The sequence below is a fragment of the Ruditapes philippinarum genome, unplaced genomic scaffold (assembly GCF_026571515.1).
Source record: "Ruditapes philippinarum isolate M1 unplaced genomic scaffold, ASM2657151v2 ctg1298_1_1_1_1, whole genome shotgun sequence".
Classification (NCBI taxonomy): domain Eukaryota; kingdom Metazoa; phylum Mollusca; class Bivalvia; order Venerida; family Veneridae; genus Ruditapes; species Ruditapes philippinarum.
Window position 1 is genome coordinate 64770 of NW_026866118.1, and position 24488 is coordinate 89257.

Consider the following 24488-nt stretch of genomic DNA (forward strand, 5'->3'; position numbering starts at 1 on the left):
AATCACACGTACGGTCTTAAATTTACACCAAAATAGTAAAAATATATACCATTTTATTTCAAAATGAATTCCGCATTTAATGGTATAACTTTTTGGGAATTCATAAATATTTTAACGCACGAGAGTGTTTTAAAAAGCATGTAATGCAGCCATTTTTAAGTATGACAACCTACGTTATGAATAATTATAATTATGTTCTGATAAATAATCTTTAAGAGGTTTCAGTCCTTCTTTTTAATGTGTTATATTAATTGTGTTTTCACTTAGTGTTCAAGACAGTTGTGATTTTAAATATTGATAATAGCTATGCGTGTTATGTTTCGTCAGGGATGTAAATAGACAATCATTGATGTGTCATTTATCCTTAATTAGAATAACATTATCTTAACAAATCGAAGCGTTCTAAGGTAAGTTAACATTTAAAAATGGTTATTAGTAAAAGTGCAATCAGACAGAGCTACTTAATTATATTACCGAAATGTATAATTTGTATTAGAAATAAGAAGAGTGCACGTGTTTGATTATATCGCGCCGAAGTAACAACGGTCATGCGTACGAATTTATATTTAATCAAACATATTTGAATTATGTATAGTATAACACTGTTAACTCCAAAATCAAATCAATTTTTTGTCTACATGTGTCTTCAGCTGAAGGTTTATTCAAACTTTTAAAATGTTTTTATCTTAAACAAGATCTCGGAAAAAATGTATAAACCGCCTGCGACACTAAAGCCGTGATAATCGCACGCATGGTTTTATATTTCACCAAACATACTTGAATTAATAATACTGTTTTCCAAAAATGAATTGTGTCAAAAAATCGTCTTTCTTTTTTTAATATCCAACACACAAGAGCATTTTGAAAAAAAAATAATTGCAGGGAATTGAATAGAAAAGACACACAGAAAACAAGCGTCTATTCATAAAGTTTGTTTATTTTTTGTAGATATATTATACATGTTCATGTGGGAAAATATTATTAAATGATAAAGAAATATTTTTTAACTAGATCGAAATTATCAGTGTCATATCCGGAGGAATTTATAACGTTGGTCTTTGAAAATGTAATGCTTTGATAATTCCAACTCGTTCATTTTCATGAAATAATAGACCCTACATTCCTTTAAAGAAAACAAAAAATAACAGTTCATTGATATAAATCGTAGTATATACCTACGCGTTAAACTTTGCATATACGCATGCGCTTGCTAGCACAAATACATCGTAAATATAGTAAAGTCGTCATTGACAGTCTCTATATGAACTACGTAAATAACCGAGGTATATCGAGGGAAAAACAAGAGTTGTTTCACTTAGCTTCGAGTAAAATCGATATCTGTAATGCTAAACAATGCAAATTTAGCCGTTTTTAAACCGCTAGTTTGGGGCGATTCATTGTCCGATTTTAAAATTTATTACACCAATGAAAAGATTGTGGTCTTAGCTTCATCTCAGTATATCTTTCAACACATTGTTTGACAGTGAAGGTATTTAAATGTACGGTTAAACCTACCACAAGTCAGACCATTTTATATGTAACGCCATAGCTGCCTCATGTTATTACATTTCATTTTTTTCTTGCCCAGAAAGCGTCTTATTATGTCAGATATGAGTGTTGAAATGCCATTGTAATTTGTCGACTTGTCTAAACGTTGCCTTATTATGCGTAAAGTAGTCTTATCTTTTTAAAATGTGATGTTGACTTGTGTAAACATTGTTTAATTATTTCAAACAGTAGTGTTATCATGTCAAAATGTCGTTTTGGCTTGTCTGAAATGTGTCATATTATGTCAACTAGTCGCGCTATGCGGTCAAATTGTTGAGCTGTTTTGTCAAAAGACTGTCTTATCATTTGAAACAGTAGTGTTCTCTTGTCGAAATTTGTTGTTGACTTGTAAAAGCCCAGCTTTATTTTATCAAACTGCCATGTTATTGAATTGTCTTTTATATCAAATATTCGAATTATCTAACCGAAATGGGGTGTTGACTTTTGTCAAAAAGTGGTTTTGACTGGTTAAAACTCAGTCTTATAAAGTCAAAAAATTGCGGTATCTTGTCGAAATGTGGTAATGACTTGTCTAAAGGATCTAGATATTAAAGTGAAAGAGTGAGGTTTAGCATGAATGGGAACTTTGATATACAGTAGTTGCCTAGTTTGCCTAGTTTCAGATGCAACCCTGGTTCTAGCAGTCCTGAACATATGGGGCGTTGGTACCATCTGTATTTTATCATGGTGAAGATGGGATCTTAGCTATCTCATGATCTTTGGATCACAAGATCAAGATGTTACAACTCAACAACAGATCACCTCCCTGGATAAGATTTCCATTGACTTAATTTGCATTTATTCATTGACAACAAAACTTTTCTTGAAGGTTTTAAGTACATAGTATTTGTATATAATTGGTAGGATTATGTCATGGTTCATAACTGTTCACTGTTTAGGGGAGAAAATGTTTTATGGTATGGTACTTTGAGGGTCCTGGGTTCGAATCCCGGTCAGGCTGCACATTTTTTCTCACCCTGTTACAATTGGCGCCCAACTTGTTGCCTTGACTACATTTAGCTAAGAGTTCAATTCACATAGCTCTGTATTACCCTTCGAAATTTGAGGACAAACTTCAATTTGAGAGATATTGGTGGAGTGACAATGAAAGCACCACATGTTCCTGTATATGTAGAAAACAACTATTGAATGATAGAAATTAAATGTTTACAGAATGATGTGGATCCAGGATTTTCACCAGAGGGGTTTGTAAAAAGTTAAAAAAAAGGTATAATACATATTTCAGTGTGTGCATGTATTTGGTACCGTTGGCCTACTGTGGTTAAGGCGTCTGCCTTCGGATCTTGAGGTGGACGTTTCGAGCCCGACGGGGAGTGTAATTGAAGTATGAATTTTTATCGTGGGACTCGTTCTGAAATGGCCGCTACATGAGCTGCTAGGTAGTTAAAACGAATGGTTACCGATTTCTATCCGCCTGGCGCCTGGCTTAGTAGTAGGAGTTGGGAGGTACAATTGGTATGCAAGCAAGTAAAAGGTGTCTTATAAGTCAGAAATGACTTGCCCTTTCAGTAGTGGTGACACTGTAATAAAGGAGACCTTTCCCCTTTACATTTTATATTGTATTGAACTTGTTTTCAAAAAAAGGCAAGTCCTTGATGTAATAATATATTTATTATGTCACGGTTCAGGGAAGATGATGTGTAAACCCCCGAATAGCTCAGTATGTAAGAGTTGTGGTACGGTATTCCGAGGGTCCTAGGTTCGAGTCCCGGTCAGGCTGCACATTTTTCTCACCCTGTGACATTTGGCGCCAAACTTGGGGATGTGACTGAATATAGCTCAGAGTTAAATTCACATTACTTTGTAACCTGAGGAATTTGAGGATGAATTTCAATATTGCAGGAAATTATCAAACGCTTAAGAACTTTACTATTTAGGGGAAAAAATGTACAAGATGCCGGATAGCTCAGTCGGTAGATCCGCGGTCCCGGTCAGGCTGCACATTCTTCTCACCATGTGACATTTTGGCGCCCAACGTGGGGCTGTGACTGAATATGGCTCTGGGTTAAATTTACATTGCTTTGTAACCTGAGAAAGTTGAGGATGAATTTCAATATAATAGGAAAGTATATCACGCTGTTTTGGGGAGAAAATGTATAACAGGCCGGATAGCTCATTATTGTCGTCGCGGTATGGTATTCGAGGGTCCTAGGTTCGAGTCCCGATCAGGCTGCACAATTTTGTTTTGTTTTGTTTCTTTCTTCACTTTAACTTCAATCTATTATGTTGTTATTTCATGTACATCCCATTGACTGCAGCAAAACAATACAATGAAAAAAATAGAGAGTTTCATCGATGGGTCACACATATGTGACAGTATGATTAAACGCCATATTTAAGGCGATTGTATGCTGAATATGGGGCAACAAAATTATTTTTTTATTGTCATGGTTCAGAACTGTTCACTATTTAGGGGAGATGATGTGTAAGCGGCCGGATAGCTCAGGTGGTTGAGCCGCGGTTATTCTGAGAGTCCTTGAGTTCGAGTTTCGGTCAGGCAGCACATTTTTCTCACCCTGTGACATTTGGCGCCCAACTGAATATAGCTCAGAGTTGCTCAGAGTTTAATTTATTTACATTTCTCTGTAACTCTGTGAAATTCGAGGATGAATTTCAATATAGCAGGGGAGTATGTCACGGTTCAGAACTGTTCACTATTTAGGGGAGATGATGTGTAAGCGGCCGGATAGCTAAGTCGATAGAGCCGCGGTACGGTATTCCGAGGGTTCCGGGTTCGAGTTTTGGTTAAAAGCTGCACATTTTTCTCACCCTGTGACACATGGAAAAATTGTCTCCCCTCCCTCATTTTATCTATTCGTGTTGTCGCGGTTAAAGGGCCTATTCACAAAATACTGAAAAAAGGTAAAAAAGTGTGTGACAAAATAAAATAAAAATTTTTCTCAATCTGTCGCTCTTTCAAGGTTTAGCTACTTGTAACAATAATAACCAAACAAAATAACAAAATGGCACAAATCAGACACCATAGTTTTGTGATCTTCAACTGGCAAAATGGCAGCTCATTGATATGCAGTAAAGCTGTTGAGTTCTATTGTTAATTTGAATTGTCATTTTTGTTTGAATTATTTGAGAAAACGTTTTGTAACATTTAGATATCAACGTTAATGTAATTTAATGACGCATACGTACTTAATCAGTTAAAAGAAAGTACATAGATCACATTCAACAGGATTTGTTCGCCATTTTGAAAAACGGCCGAAGGATACAAGCCGCTTTAAATCGTGCTATTTATATTTAAGGCGTTTGTAGATTAAAAACAATCATTGAATTGTGAGTATTAGAATAAAGGACAAGTTATTAGACCTTTATTCGTAAGCATAAATCTATATGGTTATGAATTACAAGTTTTAAATTTATAGTACTCTTTCAGGCAAAATTTTCTGGTAATTTGACCTAGTTTTCGGTGAAATTGGCCATTTTCAACTACAGCTTAAGAGTAGTTCTAGCCCATTTAGAAATAAAACAATGCACAAAACACATAAGTTTAACACCCCTGACAAGTTTTATAAGCATTTATTTTCATAAATTAAATACTTTTAGAATCTGTAAGTTTTTTTCAAAATGCCCTACGAAAGATGAAAAATTTGCCGATTTAGCTCAATTTCACGCATATATTATGACGAAAATAAATACTGTCAGAATATTCAAATACATGCACCGAAATAATTGTTCTATGCTAAAAATTTATACAAATTTTCAAAGCGCTTTGTTTGATAACAAAGTTACAGGCAAGTTTTAAAAAACATGTATAAACCGCGGTTATGTTACGCCCGTGTGATTATTACGCGACACCTGTCGTTTATTTAAGGTTAATTAAACAATAAATGGTGATTGATATTTATTTATTATTTTCTCATCGTCCTCACTTAACCAATTTATATGTAATGCTACTCGTCAATAACTGAAGCTAAGTAACTATTGTATATACTATTGGCTATACAAAATGGTTAATGCATTTCAATAAAATCTGAAAGAGCTACGGCGATGAAATCTATCGTGGTATCTGAAACATGCATTGTTCCTGTTCATGACATATTTGTAGAGTCCGACGAATAATTAAGATTTCGCAGAAAGGGGGAAAAAGTATAACTTAAACTATATTTACTTGAATACTAAATGCATTGGTAAAATTATTATAGATAAAAGTTCTAAATATTATACATTTTGCATCTAAGTTTAGTTTCCATAGTGGAAGTCGTGAGGTAAATAAAAAGAGATGGAATTCAAAGTAAATTGTTATAGGTATGGGTTTCCATTGTGTGTGTTGTTACATTATTTTAGTTAATGTATTATGTATTTTGTCACAGTGACAGAGTAATGCTTTTTCCCTTCTGTTCCAAAAGAAATTTCTTGCCGCTTACAACATAATTGCTACGGATTATTTACTTATATACATGTATTTAACAACGAAGTGTTGTAGTTTTGCGTAGTTATACGAAGGTATATTATTGTATCCAAGATTTAAACAAAATAATTTTCATCAGAAGTAATTTTAAACTCGTTTGGCAAAGTTAAAATGTAAAATTGCAGGAAATGGCTCTTAGATTTGTCTACGATAATTTTGTTTAAACGGTTGAGGTTCTGCTTAAAAAGTTAATATGCCAACATTGAAAATAATAATATGCCCCTGTTGTTTTAGTAGATCTTATTATATATAAAGAACTATCTGTTATATCTTTCAAATATTCACTAAGTTAGGATTACCACTGCTGAAAAAACTAAAATTAAATCAATGTGATATAATGTTAAAACATGTGTTGATATAAAAGATCTCTTATAAACTTCGGATATAGGATCAGAACAGGGAGATCAGGGTTCACATTTGCTCTTTCAGTTGTTCGTGAACAATCTTATCAATAATATAGACAACGACTTACTCGATATATACGATTGTATATTCATATATACAAAAAAAATCAAAAAAAATCAAATATTGGATAAAATGTTGAAACAAAATGATTCATCTTAATAAAGAGATCATTATTTTAAGCTCGACTTTTGTTTTTAAGAAGAAAAATATAGGTATTGATTTAGTCTTGCCGGCGTTCCCGTTGCCGCGGCCCTCCGCAAATTTTAACCTTGATCATAATTTTTTAAGTTTATGGTGTATTGTCTTCATACTTGTCATCAACGATTTTCTAGGACAAGACCTTCAAGTAGACCAGACTAAACACGAATTTCATGCATAAATAGCTTTGACCTTTAGGATCAAATGTCTGAATTTTGCTTGATTTTGCTGATTTTTTGCTCTTAGTGACACTTTTGAATGGGTTGTCTTCAAACTTGAACACAACAATCATTAGGGTTTACCTTTAGGTTAACCAGACAGATATTGACATTCACTTATAAATGACATTGACATTGCAAATTGAAGTTCAGCTTATTGAAATTTTCATATTGTTTTCAGTAATTGCTAATCAAATTTTTATTAATGAATGAATGGACTTCATATTAAAATGCAACATTCTTTAGCATAAAACATTAAAGGTATATCAACCTCAAATTGACCTTGGCCTATTAACGACCTTAACTTGAAGGTTTATTTATTGAATTTTCACACTTTTTTCCTAAAATTAACTGTAACTTGGTAATTAATTAATAGATTTTCTTCGTACTTGGACATAACAACATTTTGGACAAGACCTTATCAAAGGTTGAACTGACTTTGACCTTTAGCTTTAAATGACATTGGCTGCCAATGTCAAATTATTAAATTTTGGTTAAATTGTCATAATTTTGTTATTTATGTACGGTTTTGATTTATACTTGGAAAAAACAGGTCTTGTTACCAAGCAAACATATTGATTGATTTAGATGTGACATTGACCTTTAATTGACTTCGACTGCGAAGCCTACATTAATGATTTTTTTTCCAATAGCTATGACATTGGGATCATGTGCACAGTTTTGTAAAACTGAAGTTTGATATCAGCTGACCTAGATTTTGATTGTGACCTACTATTGTCCTTTGATTTACATCTATGGAATTTGGATAATGTGAACAATTTTAGATATAAACTTGGACCAGCTGACCTAGATAATTTGATGAAGTGACCAACTTTCTTGTCAGCTATGTAATTTGGAACTTGTGTACAGTTTCAGGTGTAAGATTTATCATTGAACATTATGAACATACTCATACTTGGACAAAACATCAAGTGTGACCAGAACTACCTATTGAAATTTAAAAAGAAAAAACTATTTTTTTTAATTTTCTTTTTAAAAATTTGTTTAAACGCTTGCTTTTAAAATAAGTTAAAACGATGAATGATTCGGAATTGACATTCCTTTTAACATTGTTATACAACGGCTTTTCAAATCATATCTACAATCTTGGTACTCTGATAAAAACAACTGTTATTGTTTTAAAATACTTTTGTACTTTTAAACATTGAAGTAAGAACAATATTTGAGTGTCAAACTTAAAACAAATATAGAATTGCGATAGTATCTGCGCATGGTTTATTTATCGAAACCGGAAAGATAATACTTCTCTTTAACAATGAATCGGCAAATCGTGTAATACAACTAAAAACAGACTTTAATTTCCTCCTCGCTTGTCAGTTCAACCAGGACTTAAGATCGGCGACCATAATGAATGAATTTGAGGACCTTATGTATGATACTTATAAAAAGAAATTTTTTTAATCCCGTCAGATACTTATATTTCTCAAATAAGAAAATAGTTGTGTAAACAATGCACTGAATGTATGTTGTCAGTACCAAACATCCTGCGGTTATCAGTATACTTTTTGTAGAGATTTAGTATTTTTAACATGCACACATCAGCATACGTATTGACTATTGAGTATACCTCAAATATTTTTTTCTGTAAACATTGTTATCAGTACACTTTGTTATCTTACCCTTCTGATAAGTTGTTTTAACTTACAAAAGAAATGTTTATTCATGTTAGGCTCATATACAGAACAGTATGACAGAAAGTAAAATTTAAAAACATTGTACTGGTAATTAAAATTGAGACAGTGATAGAACATCTGAATGTACTCATGAAAGCAACAACAAAACATTACAAAACTATATATACCTTGCCAAAGTTAACCCACACAACTGTTTACTATGAGTGAAAGAGCATTAACTTTATTAATTGAATCAATTCAGCATGAGAAAAACGTGATAATTATGAGAAAGGCAAATATTTGTTAAGATAAGATTATTTATTCGGTCAATAAACTCGACCTATTGTCCAACAACATTGACCTGGCACTCTTGCATTTGACTCCATAGTCGGTAAATTCCGTAAACGTTACAATCTATTGTAAATCGATATGAATGTATATAACCAGTTGTTAAATTAAATAAATTACAAATCCCTCTTAGCACAGTCGTAAAGTGCTTTCACTTCAAAAATATAGACGCACACTCGTAGGTTCGAATCCTGGTTCAGCCACTTTTATAAAAAAAATTCTTATTTTAAAATTGCTATTTCTCTCTTAACTCGTGCAAAACGTTTTGAGTTTTGGTTGTGTATGAATTTTAATTTGTATTATGGACGTGCTGTCCTTTTTATTAATTATTAAGATAATGTAATGAAATAAAAAATAAAATTGTATAAAAACACTACTTAAAAGGTATCCTAAAAACAAGATGTAGTAAAACGATTTCAAATTAATTCTTGCAAGTTAATATTAAAATGAAATAAAAAAAATGTATGTCTTCATAATGTGTTGTTGGTAAGGTATCGAACGAGGGAAGATATATTCGATATCGATATATTCGTTAGATACCACTGTTTATCACCTGACCTTTACGGAAATTTATGAAGTGCCAGGTCAATATTGTTGGACAATACCTCTAAACTAGTATTATATCCTTTCAAAAAACGCAACAAACACTGTAATACTGTTTCATAAGTAATGGATATACAGTACGAGTTTTTCTTCAAATATGTCCTCTTACAGACGTCAGAAGACAGTTTGCTAGGAAAAACAACAAATTGTACGAGGCGAAGCCTGCATATGCATTAAAGGCATGCATTTAATATTTTCTTTTCGTAAAGATAATTATAAACAGCCAAATTGATTTAAACAATTATTAGCCGCTCTTGATTTCTTCAAAATGTTTAGGAGTAGTTTAATCTTTTCCGCCAAGACCGATGACAATCTATTTATATCGTTCTTGTAAATCTGAAAAAAAAATTAAATTGACGAAATCTAATAAAAACCGATGTTCAAATATGTTAAACAGTGAAATAAAAAATACAACAATATAATTCTAATTAAACTTTGTTTACATGTAATAATATAATTCCTTAAAAAGGCTGTATGAATTTATAAGGCAAACGTGTTATATAATTTTTAGCTGAAATTATCATGAATCTAAAGAAAATTCAAACAATAAAATAGATCTAATTCACACGATAACGACATGGATGCAAACGTTTTCAATGCGATAAAACATAATACTTGTACTAACAACAATGCAAAATTACTAAGAAAAAACTCCATTCAGCAAATTATGTGAAATTTAAATTGAGCTGCATAATTCAATTAGATTTTATATTTTATAGCTGTATATTTCAATCAATTTTAACACTTACTCCAAAATACTATTATATAAACTACAGTGAGCTTTCGTTCTTGCACCTCCGGTGAGCAAAATATTTAAGAAAAAACGCTCCAGTGAGCAAATTTAATATTTGTCAGGGTCAATGAAAAATCCGCACCAGCGAGATAATATTTCATACTACCCTCTTAAGCAATTTTTAGCATATAAGCGAAACAGCTGAATCGAGCAAATTATAGTCGATTATGTATGGTTCAGTAAAAGAAAATAGCAACATTTAAAAAATGCAAGTAACACCCATCTACAAAATGTAATGAAACAAGGGAAATTATCCAATATTATCATATTTCTCATTCAATCAGATTTTACTTCCCCTAATATTTTAACAGGTAAAGTCAACATGCCGAATTTTAAAACGATATAACCAAGATAACATTCTTACAATTTGTGTAAGACTTATAAGCAACATTATAAATTCATAAAACAACCATTTTTGGCATCATATTTGCCCAAAACAGTGCTGATCTCCATAGCGGGACAATTAAAATTCTCTCTGTACATTCTAAGATCATCCTATTCCGAACCCTTTGAAGAAAATAAAAAGGAGAAACAAACGATACAAATTCTCCACCCCAACTAACTGTAAAAGCATCTACACTTAGAGAAAATGGATGCCAAAACTTGGAATAAAGTCCAGGCAATTTATGATTATGTTTTGAAGCAAACCAGTCTATACTCATTTTTTTCCAAAATGTTTTTCAATCAAAGCAAACATCGCTAGTGATATACAGCAATCATTATTATCGACGATTTGTAACAGATAATCTTCTTAGAGTTTCATAGACATGATTTAGAAATATCTATTAAAAGCTATTGTATGTCTTTGTTTGTGGAGCCCTTAGTAGCTTTTGAAACAACACCCTGATAATCTGAAAACCATTTTACTCGCTTATTCATTATCACATACGTAAGTGATCAAAGTACAGATTACACTGCAAAAAGTTCTCACCAAATAGAAGATTTCTTACTTTTTTTCTGGGAACCATTGACCATGGAAACACCGTTTATAGTATTTTCTTCATAACTAGCAAATCCTAGTGACGAAGTATCACTGTAATCTCTTAACCACATCTGAGACTGGATAATGTTCCTAGAATTTACATTATCTAACTGTTCAATCCAAAATTTAATTTGTGCAATACTTCCCGGAAAAAAGACAAATGTAAGAATCCCACGATTGAAACTGTAAGATGTCAATACTCATATCTTTGCCACATGACCTATTACAATAGTCATAGAGATGACTTGATCTTCTAACCTTGCTACTTTCCTATCTGGCACACACATGTCTTCTTTCACATCATTCAATAACTAAGATGCAGTTTACTTAGCCTGATCAATGATTTTCCGAAAAAGCATGCAAATTCCATTTTTGAATTCAAAATGGCCCCTAAAAATGCAAAATCTGTGTTGGGATCCAAACAAATTTATTTGCATTTGGAATAAATCCTGACAATTACAGATCCTGTTTAACCTCATTACTAAGCAACAATGGTTTTTCATAATAACACAAATAGCCAAACCCATCGTCTAAAAAGTTTATACTAATTTTCCTTCACTTCTCCATTTTGAAATTAAAGGTGTTACTACTTTGATAAAAATGTAACACGCACTCGATAACGCAAACGGTAAAACAAGAAAGCTTATACCAATAATAATTTGACGGTCATCTCCAACCCAAGAAAAGCCCTAACATTCGGTGTGAGGATAAAAAAATCAATAATATGATACTATGCACTAGTCATATAAATTTTCATCTTAACTATCTTATTTGGAAAAACAAAAAAAGCTATCCTTAAGTCTTCAATCTTCACTGACTAATTCCATAAATGTTTTTTTCCATTACGAAGATCTAATATCAATATATTTTTATCATTTTTCTGAGTGGATACAGTTAATGGATTAACAATTCTTGGATGACTAGAGCAACGCATAATATGACATATATTTAACAAACCTTTAATGGATTATGAAACAAATTCCTGTTGAGACAAAGCAAACTTATTGCTTTTACAAAATGTAATTGTAGGTGTTGAATGAAATATGCCAAATACTACAAAGTACTTAAGCAAGAAAACCGTGCGTGCAAAAACTATACAATAGGGTACTATATTCGACCAATGGAAAATAGTTTTCCTCTAATTCACTTTCGCTCAACCGAGGACAATTATATGAGTATGAGGCATTTCTGTTTAGGAAGCATCTGGTCACAAATTTCATAGGCACAGAGAGCGGGTAGCGCTCGAGTTGTTACATGCAATACATAACCAGGTCCTTCATAAACAGACAGATCGATATACGAGGACGATATCTTACACACCGCTATGTTATTGACTTGAACATTGGCTGGTGCTTATGGCTCAGATGACATACAGTTTATACCAAACACATAATATCATTCACAAAGATTATTTTTGACACATATTGTTCTGAACCTGTATCAATCTTTTGTTTTTAGTTGCTGTATGCCCTCCAAAATGTAAATTTTGAGTGCAAAAGTTAGTCAAAATTTTTTAAAACTTTTTTCCTTAATTGTGTTCAATTATATAATTAACTATGCAAAAAAAAACCAACAATAATTCACTTGGCCCGAAGGCATTTCTAAACATGCTGCTATACTTTTTGTATCGGAAAAGTTTGATTTAAAAGAGTGGAGACAGTCCTTTTATAATTGAGGTAGTTTTTGTATTCTATTTTTAACATTTTTCATTATCAATTATTGGTCAATCACCACCAAACTGCATGCCTGCTGATGAGCCAAAATATTTAAAGAATATTAAACTTGAGAAAAAAATGTACTGTGATTTTAAGAAAAGTGAAAATATTCAAAATGTCAATGATAATGTATATGTTGAATGCGATAAATGACTGGTTTACCGGTTTTTATCACTATATTTCTACTGCTTGATTAAGGCAGTAAGGGCTATATGAACTTAAATGTGTGTAGCAGATGCTCTTAAAGTCATAGCATGTTAAATACAGATACCTAAATTTGTGAGAATTGTTCTTTTATCATTTTATAATAGTTTTATATTTTAAACATGCTTGGTTCAACATAATCATACTTGTATGTACAATTTCCTTAAAACAATATAACATGGGCAAATCAAAATAAAATGATATTTGTCTTTAATGTCGGGCTTATCACAGATTCTCTGGTACCGTTTTGACCTGTTTTAATTTTCAAAGATAAATTGTGTTAAATAAGATCTTAAATTGCAAGGCAAAATATCCAAGTACTTTTCGTACTCAAAACTATTAACATTTCAGGAAAATGACCACTTCTAAGGACATAATTATAAATATCACATATATGTGATGATAATATATCAATAGCGTCTAAACATCATCTAACGCAATATATTTTTGTGATTTATTTGTACTGTTAAAATTCTTCCAAAACTCGTTCGTATTAGAATATCGTAAATTTTCCATACTCTTAATTTCTGCAATTCCTACCATTTGTCTTTTCTACTTATAAATTAACAACCTCTTTATATGCACTTTTTTAAAAGAGGAAGTTGTTCACTTTAAAAATTTGTGTTTTTAATATTATATCTTTTCAATGCTATATGAATTTAAATGTGTGTAGCAGATGCTCTTAAAGTCATAGCATGTTAAATACAGATACCTAAATTTGTGAGCATTGCACTTTTATCATTTTATAATAGTTTTATATTTTAAACATGCTTGGTTCAACATAATAATATTTGTATGTACAATTTCCTTAAAACAATATAACATGGGCAAATCAAAATAAAATGATATTTGTCTTTAATGTCGGGCTTATCACAGATTCTCTGGTACCGTTTTGACCTGTTTTAATTTTCAAAGATAAATTGTGTTAAATAATATCTTAAATTGCAAGGCAGAATATCCAAGTACTTTTCGTACTCAAAACTATTAACATTTCAGGAAAAATGACCACTTCTAAGGATATAATTATACATATCACATATATGTGATGATAATATATCAATAGCGTCTAAACATCATCTAACGCAATATATTTTTGTGATTTATTTGTACTGTTAAAATTCTTCCAAAACTCGTTCGTATTAGAGTATCGTAAATTTTCCATAATCTTAATTTTCTGCAATTCCTACCATTTGTCTTTTCTACTTTTAATTAACAACTTCTTTATATGCACTTTTTTTAAAGAGGAAATTGTTCCCTATAAAAATTTGTGTTTTTAATATTATATCTTTTCAATGCAATATCATATAAGTGTTTAGCATGTATATATTCATATACAAACCATTCCTTTTTACATCACTTAACATTTGCGTATAATTACTTGTATATTTTTTGCTAAATAAGGGATCAGCAACATCTCTTATGATCGATGTAAAATCCGCGATCTTACAGTCAACATTTAAAAATCAACATTACAAGTCAACGAGTTTATTTCAGTCGATATAAGTGTTGTTATATTTTTCTAGTCCTTCGATGTCATTGAGTCCAGCACTTTTAAGTGATGAGAATTGAGTTCCACTTAGCCGGTGCTAGCTTGCATGAGGGATGCTGCACTTTTTCATTATCACTCATGTACAGGCTCAATCAAACCGAGTCTGCAATTTTCATGTAATTTTGCAGTTTTAATGCTTCCAAAGGATCATTTATTTCAGTTATTTACAAATGTATATGTAATAATATTTACAAAGTCTTTGTTGCTGTTTCTAATACTTGAAAGTCTATTAACATTCCACGACCAAACACCTAAACCATCCCCGCTTTATCATTACACATTATTCTGTTCCGTCTATGTAGAAAGTTTCATAGGACACTCACGCTCTCTTTCTCTCACTGTTCGCCTCCTTTGCTTTCTTCGTAAGTAATCGTCTCTTATCAACAATCTCTTTTGGGTATTTTTCATGTAAATAAAAGCTTGCATTTTCAAGTGCTTTCCATGACTTTCTCACTAGCTCTTTTTTTTAGGTAATGTGAATTTTGCCACAATTTTTCTATGCTTTCTGTCTACCCTGTCACCTGGTCTGTGTACTCTTTCGAACTGAATTTTGACAATTATCTCCTTAGTAATTTTCATTTTATCCACTAAAAAATAAAGCAAAAAATATTTTATGTACTTTATGTATGTATTAAATTAAGATTTTTCCAGGACAGAAACTAAGTTCTATTAAAAATCATGTCATCAATCTTCACCATTTCAAGGTTTATCTTTTTGCCTTCTAGTTATTCTTTTTGTCTGTCTCTGTCCTGAGATAACAATAAAGATTTTTCTTCATTTCTTGTTCCGTTTTATTAACTAATTTTTGAGCTAGTTCATTTATAAAAATGTCCAAATCATTTGTAATAATTTTTGCAGGGACGGATATTTTCTCTTCTGCATTTTTGATATGATATTCTTCTTCTTGATATTGTTATTTTGCTTTACTGCATTTAAATAAACAGCTCAATATTTCTTGATGCACAGTGAGATCGTTTCTTACATTTTTTAAATTTTATTTCTCCTTTACATGTTTTATCATAAGTTGTGACCTTTTGCACATCGGATACAGCTTGTCTGGTTTTAACAATACATAAATGACCATAATTCAGGCATTTGCTACATCTCAGTATGTTAATAGCGCAAGGGAACACTGGTATGGTGCCTCCTTGGACACTTTGCCTTTTAAATTACTTGCATAAATTCCGTGGGTTTATACAAATTTATTTTAGTTCGATTGTGTTGGAAGCTTTAAGCTTATTGAAACACTCTCGAATCCGTTCCTGGAACCAACCAGTACTAAGTAATGAATGGTAAAATTTCTTGCTCAAGGAAACAACGGCTTGCCCCTGACAGGGTTTGAACCCACGCGGTCAACAATCCTTAGAATACTAGTCCGACGCGTTAACCACTCTGCCAGAAAGTAACTAATGCATTTGTTCTTAGTCAATATGATATCAGGAAACGTCTTTTGTTTGGTCATAAAAGTGTTTGACGAATATTTTAATTATTCGTTTGGAGTTTTTCATGTCTTTGATAGTATACGAGAATACCTTGATTGACTCATGCCCTGCATTTTTAATTTTGTTGGCAATATTTCAGTGTTAAAAAATACAACAGCTTTTGTTTACTTGTAGTCTGTTTTATTTTAGTAATTCAATTCTTTTAAGGCTCAAATTTGTTTTAAACAAAAGGACAATTAAATTGTATTCTTATGTCTATCGCACCCTTGATCTGTTTTCTGTCCTTTTTGTTTCAATTGATAAGTCTTCTTTTCCATACTTAAAATTTAGATTCTTATATATTTACTTTGTGTTTGACCATCTGTTTATATATCTCCATTTTTTTGCCCAAATGATTTTACCAAAGCTTTGTCTTACTTGACTTACAGAGTTTTTTTCTTATTTTCTCGACTTTTTGTCTATAGCTCGAATTTGCTATTCCTTTCATTATCTGTCTACATCAATATTGACAAATAGGGGTGGCGAAAATTATTATATTAAAGCATACTATTTATCGCATAAATCTTTTACCATCTAAAATGGCGTAGTGGTAGAGTGTGTTCTGCTGTATAAATGTAGATACCTTGGTTCGAATACCGGAAAGGGCATTGTTATCTTTTTTAAATAGTTTTCATTTTGTGAATTTCATAGATACAATTCGATTCAAGAACATATAGTTTTACATAATTTTTCATTCAACAGTCAAAAGTTCAGTTAACACAGTCGAACATTCGAATGATAAATTACTGAATAAATTGCAATGGAAAAAAATAGATATAATACATAAATAAGCCAGAACTGTTAAAAATGTGGTAAGTGAAATTCATAGTAAAATAAATAATACATGTTCTATCCAATCTGTTCAATGATAGTACAGTTGAAGATGTAAAAACAAACATTCAATAATGCTTTACCGTTATATGTTGAACTTTCAATTAAACACAAAATTAATTACAGGGTTATAAATGAGAAAATGATAAGTTACGTGACAAACTATAAAAATAATATTCTGAAAGTAAAACAAAAAATTGAAAAAAAATGGGACAAATGCAGATTTGAAGTCCATGACTTGAGTGCTTCATAACATGCACTTTTTAACCAATACGCAACTTGGATTTACATTTTTCGTAACCACTTTTATTCTGCAATATAGTAAAATGCAAAATGTAAAAACTGAATAACTTGCACAGCCCATTGTATCATAATAGTATGATTGAACAATGTAAACTTTAGCGTGTTCGTCTTAAAGATATAAACACGAACCGTCGAGATAATAATCGTCAGCCAGTAGATACTAGCATACGATACACGTCTCGGTTTATTGTTACTTTGGTGACCACCGGCGCTTCTCACCTTTGGAGTTTGTACGAAGCAAATTCGCGCCCAGTTCTGTTGATCGTCTTATTGTTTTTTGTTGCTTTTTGTTTGGCAAAACTGCCACAAACTCGATTTTACTCCTTTATTAAGTGAAAATACAGATATTCTTATAAGTTACCTTCGAATAACTTTATAAATTTAGAAATCCTCTGAAACTATTAAGTCATGTAATCTTATTAAAATATTTGTTAGTTATGTTTAAAACAAAAAAAATACCGATGCTTCAATATAACATTTATCTCTTAATCAACCTACATCTCTACTGTCTTGTATCTCCTGCCGTTTTGTTTGTATTATATCTTTATCTAGTTTGTCACTCTACATTCAATCATTGAAAAGTGATAATTGATATCGTAATTAAGAAACTTAGGAAAGAATAATTTAAATCATTCCTTAACCATGAAATTATTTAATAATCTTATATTCACAGATTACTTCAAATGATACAAATCGAATTTTAAAGTAAAAACAGACTATATTTACTTATCGAATAATCTACATTTTACATTAAATTAACATAGAATCACTACATGTACTCGTATATTAATAAAACTAAAATTACGATGTGAACGATCCGATTGCCAAGTCGTAATTGAAAAAGAGTCCCACCCACTTCTACTTTACAGATAACTCATACCTACCTTATAGACCACTTCTACTTTTCAGATAACTCCTACCTACCTTATAGACCACTCCTAATTCACAGACCACACTAACTTTATAGAACATCCACTTAATCACTTGTTTAGAGAGCATTTATCAGGTTTCACTAAGATCTATGAATGTGTTTGTGTACTGTTTATTTTCTACATATTTTGTACATATTTCAGAAATAATTTAAGTGCTCAGCGGGAAGACGAAATGAAATTAACTGGAACAGAAGATACAAATTCTTCACAAATATCGGTAATGGATGAAAACAATATGTTCAGAAATAACCTAGACTTAGAAAATAGAATAGGACATGCCCCACTACAGTTAGATGATGTTGGTGAAAGTTCTAATAAAGGATATGATAGACATAGACTGATGGTTGAAAGATTGATATTTACCTGTGTGCATGCAGCATTGTCTATGGTGAAAGATAAGGTAGAACATACAAATAAAGACAGGGTCGGACTGGTTTTAAAATTGCTCCACCAAGAACAAATTGAAGGTATTGCTTAATAATTGTCTTCGTAGAAAAATATACGTAAAACTATAAACATAAAGAAATAATAAAAAGCATGGTTTAAGATGACCAACAGGGGTGAATAATAGCCTTTATTTATTTTAACAACAAGAAAATAAAAAAAATAATAAAATAACCACAGGGTAAAATATGTCCTTGTTTTATCATAATGTTAATCATTTGCAGGTCAAGCATCTTTCCTACACGGAGTATGTTGTCTTACAGCCAAGCTTCTGAAAGAAAAGGAGTCACATGATGCTCACATGGCACAGCATTGGCTGATGAATGAAGCTGCATCTTCTGAAAACGTAAACGAACCTGAAACATTTAGGTATTTACTTCTAAACTAGATATAATACAAAAAAAATGTCATGAATAGTTAAATTACCAGCTTTATAAGCTTAGTTGCCTAAGAGCCTTATTACTATAGTTTTATTTGCTGAAATATGAAGGATGATTCAGAATAATTCAGGATTTTTTTAATAATTCTGAAACGATTCACTTTTTAATATATACCTGCTTAATAGTTGATGCTTTATCTATTTGATTGCAACATATTATTGATTTCAAAGCATTCAATATCGTCTTAGCGGCCAACTCAAACAACATGACGTTCGTTGAAATTTAAAATAAACCAAAGTGATTGATACAAAAATGAATCTTATCTAAAATTTGGCCGGAGCTTGATGTAAAATCCGAAAAATGTCATACTAAAATTTCACGACATTTAAACATTGGATTAATGAGCAATCAAGTTGCAAATTTGTGTAGTTGCGACGTTTATTTATTCTAAAACGTCTTCATTGAGACTGCTGGAAAACAGCTCTTTCATAAACATATGACGACTGTGCGGAAAATTTCCTTTACCATTTCATTTTGTTTTTTACGTCACTTATGACAACGTTCCGACTGCGCCGTTTGTGCATTTCTTTGTTTGTTTAAATATGCTTGTGGTGGGCATAAAGTATTTAATTGCTATAATTCTTATTTTCTTGTAAATATGATATATTACGCATTAAGATATTTTTTATTATATTATGAACTTTTAATAAACGTTATTGAATTTATGGCTTAATTTTGGGTATTTCTGGAACATTCCTCATACATGTAATAGATATTTATCTGAAGAAAATAAAATTGAGGACTAGTATATGGAATATTCCTGAGACATTTATCTTGTAGAAAATTATGTACACAGAAGTTGGAGACGAAAGTAGCACCAATCTTGGCAAGAATTATTGCGTATTTGGACACGAACGATAACTTAAACATTTTAAAAGAGGAACATTTCAAATGGAAACAAGAACTATGGCTCACTTACTTGAATGTAGATGCCATGAATTTACAGGTACATTTCCTTGTCCCAAAATGTTTTTTTTTCTAATCGAAGAGAATAATGTTGTTTGATGATTACATGATACATGGAAGAATATCGACTGACTGAGATATAGACAACAAAGGCACACTTTTGTTCCTTTGCAAACCGAAATGGGGTTTGGGCACAACCTGGGAAGACATGCTCATGACATATACATGGCATATTAACATTTTAACTTTGATAACCTAGGGCAGATATGATATAGACAACTAGAGTGTGACTTTTAATCGGCTTAGCATAATAGAATAGATACAAAAATTTGATGCGATTAAAATTTATTTATGTGTATATAGATGTTTGACACAAAGTTTCCAATTCGTATTTTTAATTTTTCAATCATTGCTTAAAGTAGATTTGTACTGTTGTTTTCAGTACGCAGATCTATTCTCTTCAAAAAGACAGAGTGATCTACCAGAAGTGGTTGTCATGACATCAGGATGTGAAGGTCAAATGTTTAGTGCAAAAATGCCTTTTTCCTGGCTGCTTATAAACCATATCAATGAAATATTGAAATTAAAACACCCAGCGACAGAGTCACATGACAATGAAGGTAGATCATTTTGAAGAGAGCTGTTCTTGCGAGACAAGTAAAACTCTCTAATCCGATTACTCTGTCATATTTTCTCGACGTTTAAAACTCTCTAATCCGATTACTCTGTCATATTTTCTCGACGTTTATTTTTCATGTTTAGTTTTATTTTATTATGTTGAACATGTAGGCAAACGATAAATGTTAGGTAAAGCTTATAAAACTTTTATACAATGATGATATAAATCTTAAATATTGTTCATGCTTATCGTAGGATTTGGAGATGGGATGTACATTATACTTATTCTTGTAGATAATGTATCTTTCTGATTCCGAAACATAATTTTATTATGATCATATATGCTGTCTTTGTCTTGATTGCACTGATATTAAGTTTATCAACATTAGCCAGAAATATATAGATGCCAAAAGACACGGAGTATATGCTTGGATGAAAAACTTTTTTATAAGATTGTCAATTCGATAGTATCACATTATCTTGGACATAGACTATAAACTGTTGCCAATGTTCTGAAATGATTTTGAATAAGTTACACTGTCTTTGCAGTTGTGGATATTTTCTTTAGAATATTGTTTGTCATTTTGTGTTATATTTTAAAGTGGTTATTCTATCAAATGGCTGAAGAATAAGGCCTTAAAGTCACCAAGATCTTTTTATTGTAGAAGTAGATGAAGTCTACTCAGAAATAGAAGCTTTGGTGAAGGTATTAGGTGAGCATGCACTTGGTAAAGTATTGAGTTGTATATCAGAAGAACGTGATGTAGAAGAAGCTGTACAAGATTATATCTATGACTTTGTCCACACCATGTATAGAGCTGCGTCGGAACATGAACAACAGGTATGATCAGGCTAAATTATTACCAGTGTGCTTTTACTATTATATTTTATTAAAGTTGATTTGAGTTGCTTCCTTGTGTTTGTGAATATTGAATTGTATGGCATGGTAAGTTCTATATTTGCACAGTAAAATCTGAAAGTAGGTATATGTCTCTTTATGACTAAAAACAACAGAAAAGTAAACTTGAAGGCATATACAAAAATAAACAAAACCATGCATATATATAAAAAGACATAAAGAAATACATATATCAACATAAAGACATACTTTTTCAATCAGTTTTGTGTAGATCTATCTGTGTGTCTATGTATCTATCTATCAGTCCGTCCCTTCGTCCGTCCGCCCTACCTACCTACCAATTCAACTGTGTATCAATTGTCTAATAATGGAAGCCATTATATGATGACATTGTGTTTAATCACCCTATTAGGTAAGCATTTACACTTTGTGAAGCGTAATTTGCATGTTATATGTCTTACTTAGGGGAATGGAAAACATATGACTCATATCCAACATTTAAAATATTGAGTACTGTTAAATTTTCAATTTGGTATAGCTCAATTATGAAAACCAGATAATTAATGTCTTTTAACAGTTGGTTTGTCAGACGGTACTCTATGTGACTACTAAAATGGGGAACAACATAAAAAAGAACTCCCTGCTACATAGTTTAGTGACAGTGCATATTGCCTACCAGAAACTTGCACCTAGACTGACATACTTCAGGGCTATGAACAGTGTATGGCCAGAATGTAGCTCCACTATTGCAGACTTGAAAGCCAAGAACCCTGATAATTTTATGTTCAAAGAACACGAATTTGTAAGTTGTACAATAACAACATAGCTTTTAAATGTTGTAGTAAATAAACATTTATTTCTAAGGAAATAATCTCCGTTTATTTCCTAGAAAATTATCATAAAGCTATTAAAATAAATGTACAGTACTATTGTCTAAATGTCTATTCTACAGAAATTGTAAATCATTAAGTTTGTTCTCTAGAATTAAAACGGATGAATTGAGGTAAAATTGTAACAGTTGAAATAAATGTATGTATGGAACAAGTAAATAGATTTAAAATGTGCAGGTATTTAGGACAGTCCACCTAAAAGTATTAGATAGGTTTGACCACCTAAAAAATATCTCACTAAACATTTTAAATCTTTTTATTTTTGAAACCCTTAATTTTATTGCTCATGTATATGTCAAGTTATATTTTATTTAAGAAGTGGCCTTGTCGTTAAAAGTTTCTGCTACTCAACCTGGTTTGTGGGTTTGAGCTTACTTAGATCACGACTATATTTTCTCATATCGCACTAGGTCTGGCATCATTCACTAAACGGGGATAGGTAATTTAAATTTATACAATTGTGATAAAAGCTGTCATTTCATTTCAGACATTTTCTGCTGCTCTGTGCCTGCTCCTTGAGAATCTATCCCCTAAAGGTACAGACCTTGTCAATCTACTTGGATTGCCTCATTGGTTGCGTCGGGTACATCGTTACAGGCCTGTTGTTGAGAAAATTATCAGTTTTCATGGCGAAGATCCAACATTGTATGGTGCTCATACTATCCAATTAATGCGTAAGGCAAAGTAAGCAAGATGAATTTTGAAAATGAGGCATTTATTCATGATACCAGTTAATGAAATATTTTAATAAAGATAAAACAGCAAATTTATGAATAGTTTTTTTGCTTACTATAAAACTTCAAACGAACTGTGTTAATCATAAACACAATCATGATTATTCAGTATGATCTAAATGAGATTTTAATAAATACATAATTGTAAAACCTAGAAAATATAGATACAAATTGATTAAATGTATTCTAACAGAGGACTATGGAGTAGAGTGATGGTTGTGAAGTTATTTCTGGAACATGTCTGTGCATCATCTGAGAAGGAAGGCAAGATTACCATCAAACATTGTATGCCATTATGGGATGTAAGTACATTGTTTGCCACTATAGGCTATAACTAAATTGTGAGCCAATATGGACTGTATGTACATTGTATTCAACAATTGACTTTAAGTGCATTATATGCCACTATGGACTTGTTAGTACATTCTGGACTGTAAGCAAAATGTATGCCACTATGGGCTGTGTGCATATTGAATGCCAATCTGGGCTGTAAGTACATTGTTTTCCACTATTTTGCTGTAAGCACATTGTATTCCACTGTTGGCTGTAAGCACATTGTATTCCACTGTGGGTTATCATTACATTGTATTCCACTGTGAGCTGTAATTACATTGTTTTCCACAGTGGGCTGTCGTTACTTTGTATATCACTTTGGGCTGTAAGTATATTGTGTTCCCATTTGGGTTGTAAGCACATCGTATGCCACTATTGGCTGAAAGTTCGGTGTATGCAACTTAGATACTTAAGCAGATGCATTTGATATCTTTTATTCATGACTTTTCAAATAATAATTAATTAGGATTTTGTTTCTTTTTATCAATATTCTTATTTACATGTATCTTTTTTATTGTTTCTTGGCATTGTTTTACAGTTTACAATTATTCATGAAATATAATTGTAAAGTGCTGTTAGGGACGCAGTCGTTCCTTCGGCACTATATGACGAGTACAAATGAAAAAGAGAGAATAAATTAGAATAATTTTAATCTGTCTAATAGTATGTTATTTAGACACCATAAAGATGTAAAAGTTTTATTTGTAAACGTTCAAAGACATTGCTAGTTTTCACCGAAAGCCATTGCTAGTATAATACCAGTTGTCACCCTGTTATATGACAGAATTTTAATATTTCAGTTACTCGGTGAGGAAACAGATTTGAAAAAGATAAAGTCTCTAACAGGTGTGGAAACATTCCTAAAAAGTTGTAATGAACAGGCTATGAAGGAGTACATTGGGTAAGTGTTAAGAAATCGTTATTTTTTTCATTAATCAGAATTGATATTGTTATTTTTAATTTCACGAAGTATGAAATAATACCACGTACAAAAATGTTTACTTGTTAATTACTATCTTTTATAATACACGAATATTGTTTACATATAAATAAAATTTATCATTTTTGAAAATATT

General features: G+C 31.5%; 1 protein-coding gene across 1 annotated transcript in view; it reads left to right on the plus strand.

The window, feature by feature from the left end:
- Window positions 1-24488, plus strand: part of LOC132731393 (E3 ubiquitin-protein ligase RNF213-like) — a 62181-nt gene that overhangs the window by 13488 nt on the left and 24205 nt on the right. Inside the window, 9 exon segments of the mRNA XM_060717573.1 lie at window positions 18330-18655; window positions 18857-19001; window positions 19853-20018; window positions 20421-20598; window positions 21262-21437; window positions 22033-22257; window positions 22833-23029; window positions 23273-23381; window positions 24213-24313. Coding sequence (XP_060573556.1) covers window positions 18330-18655; window positions 18857-19001; window positions 19853-20018; window positions 20421-20598; window positions 21262-21437; window positions 22033-22257; window positions 22833-23029; window positions 23273-23381; window positions 24213-24313 — 1623 coding nt within the window.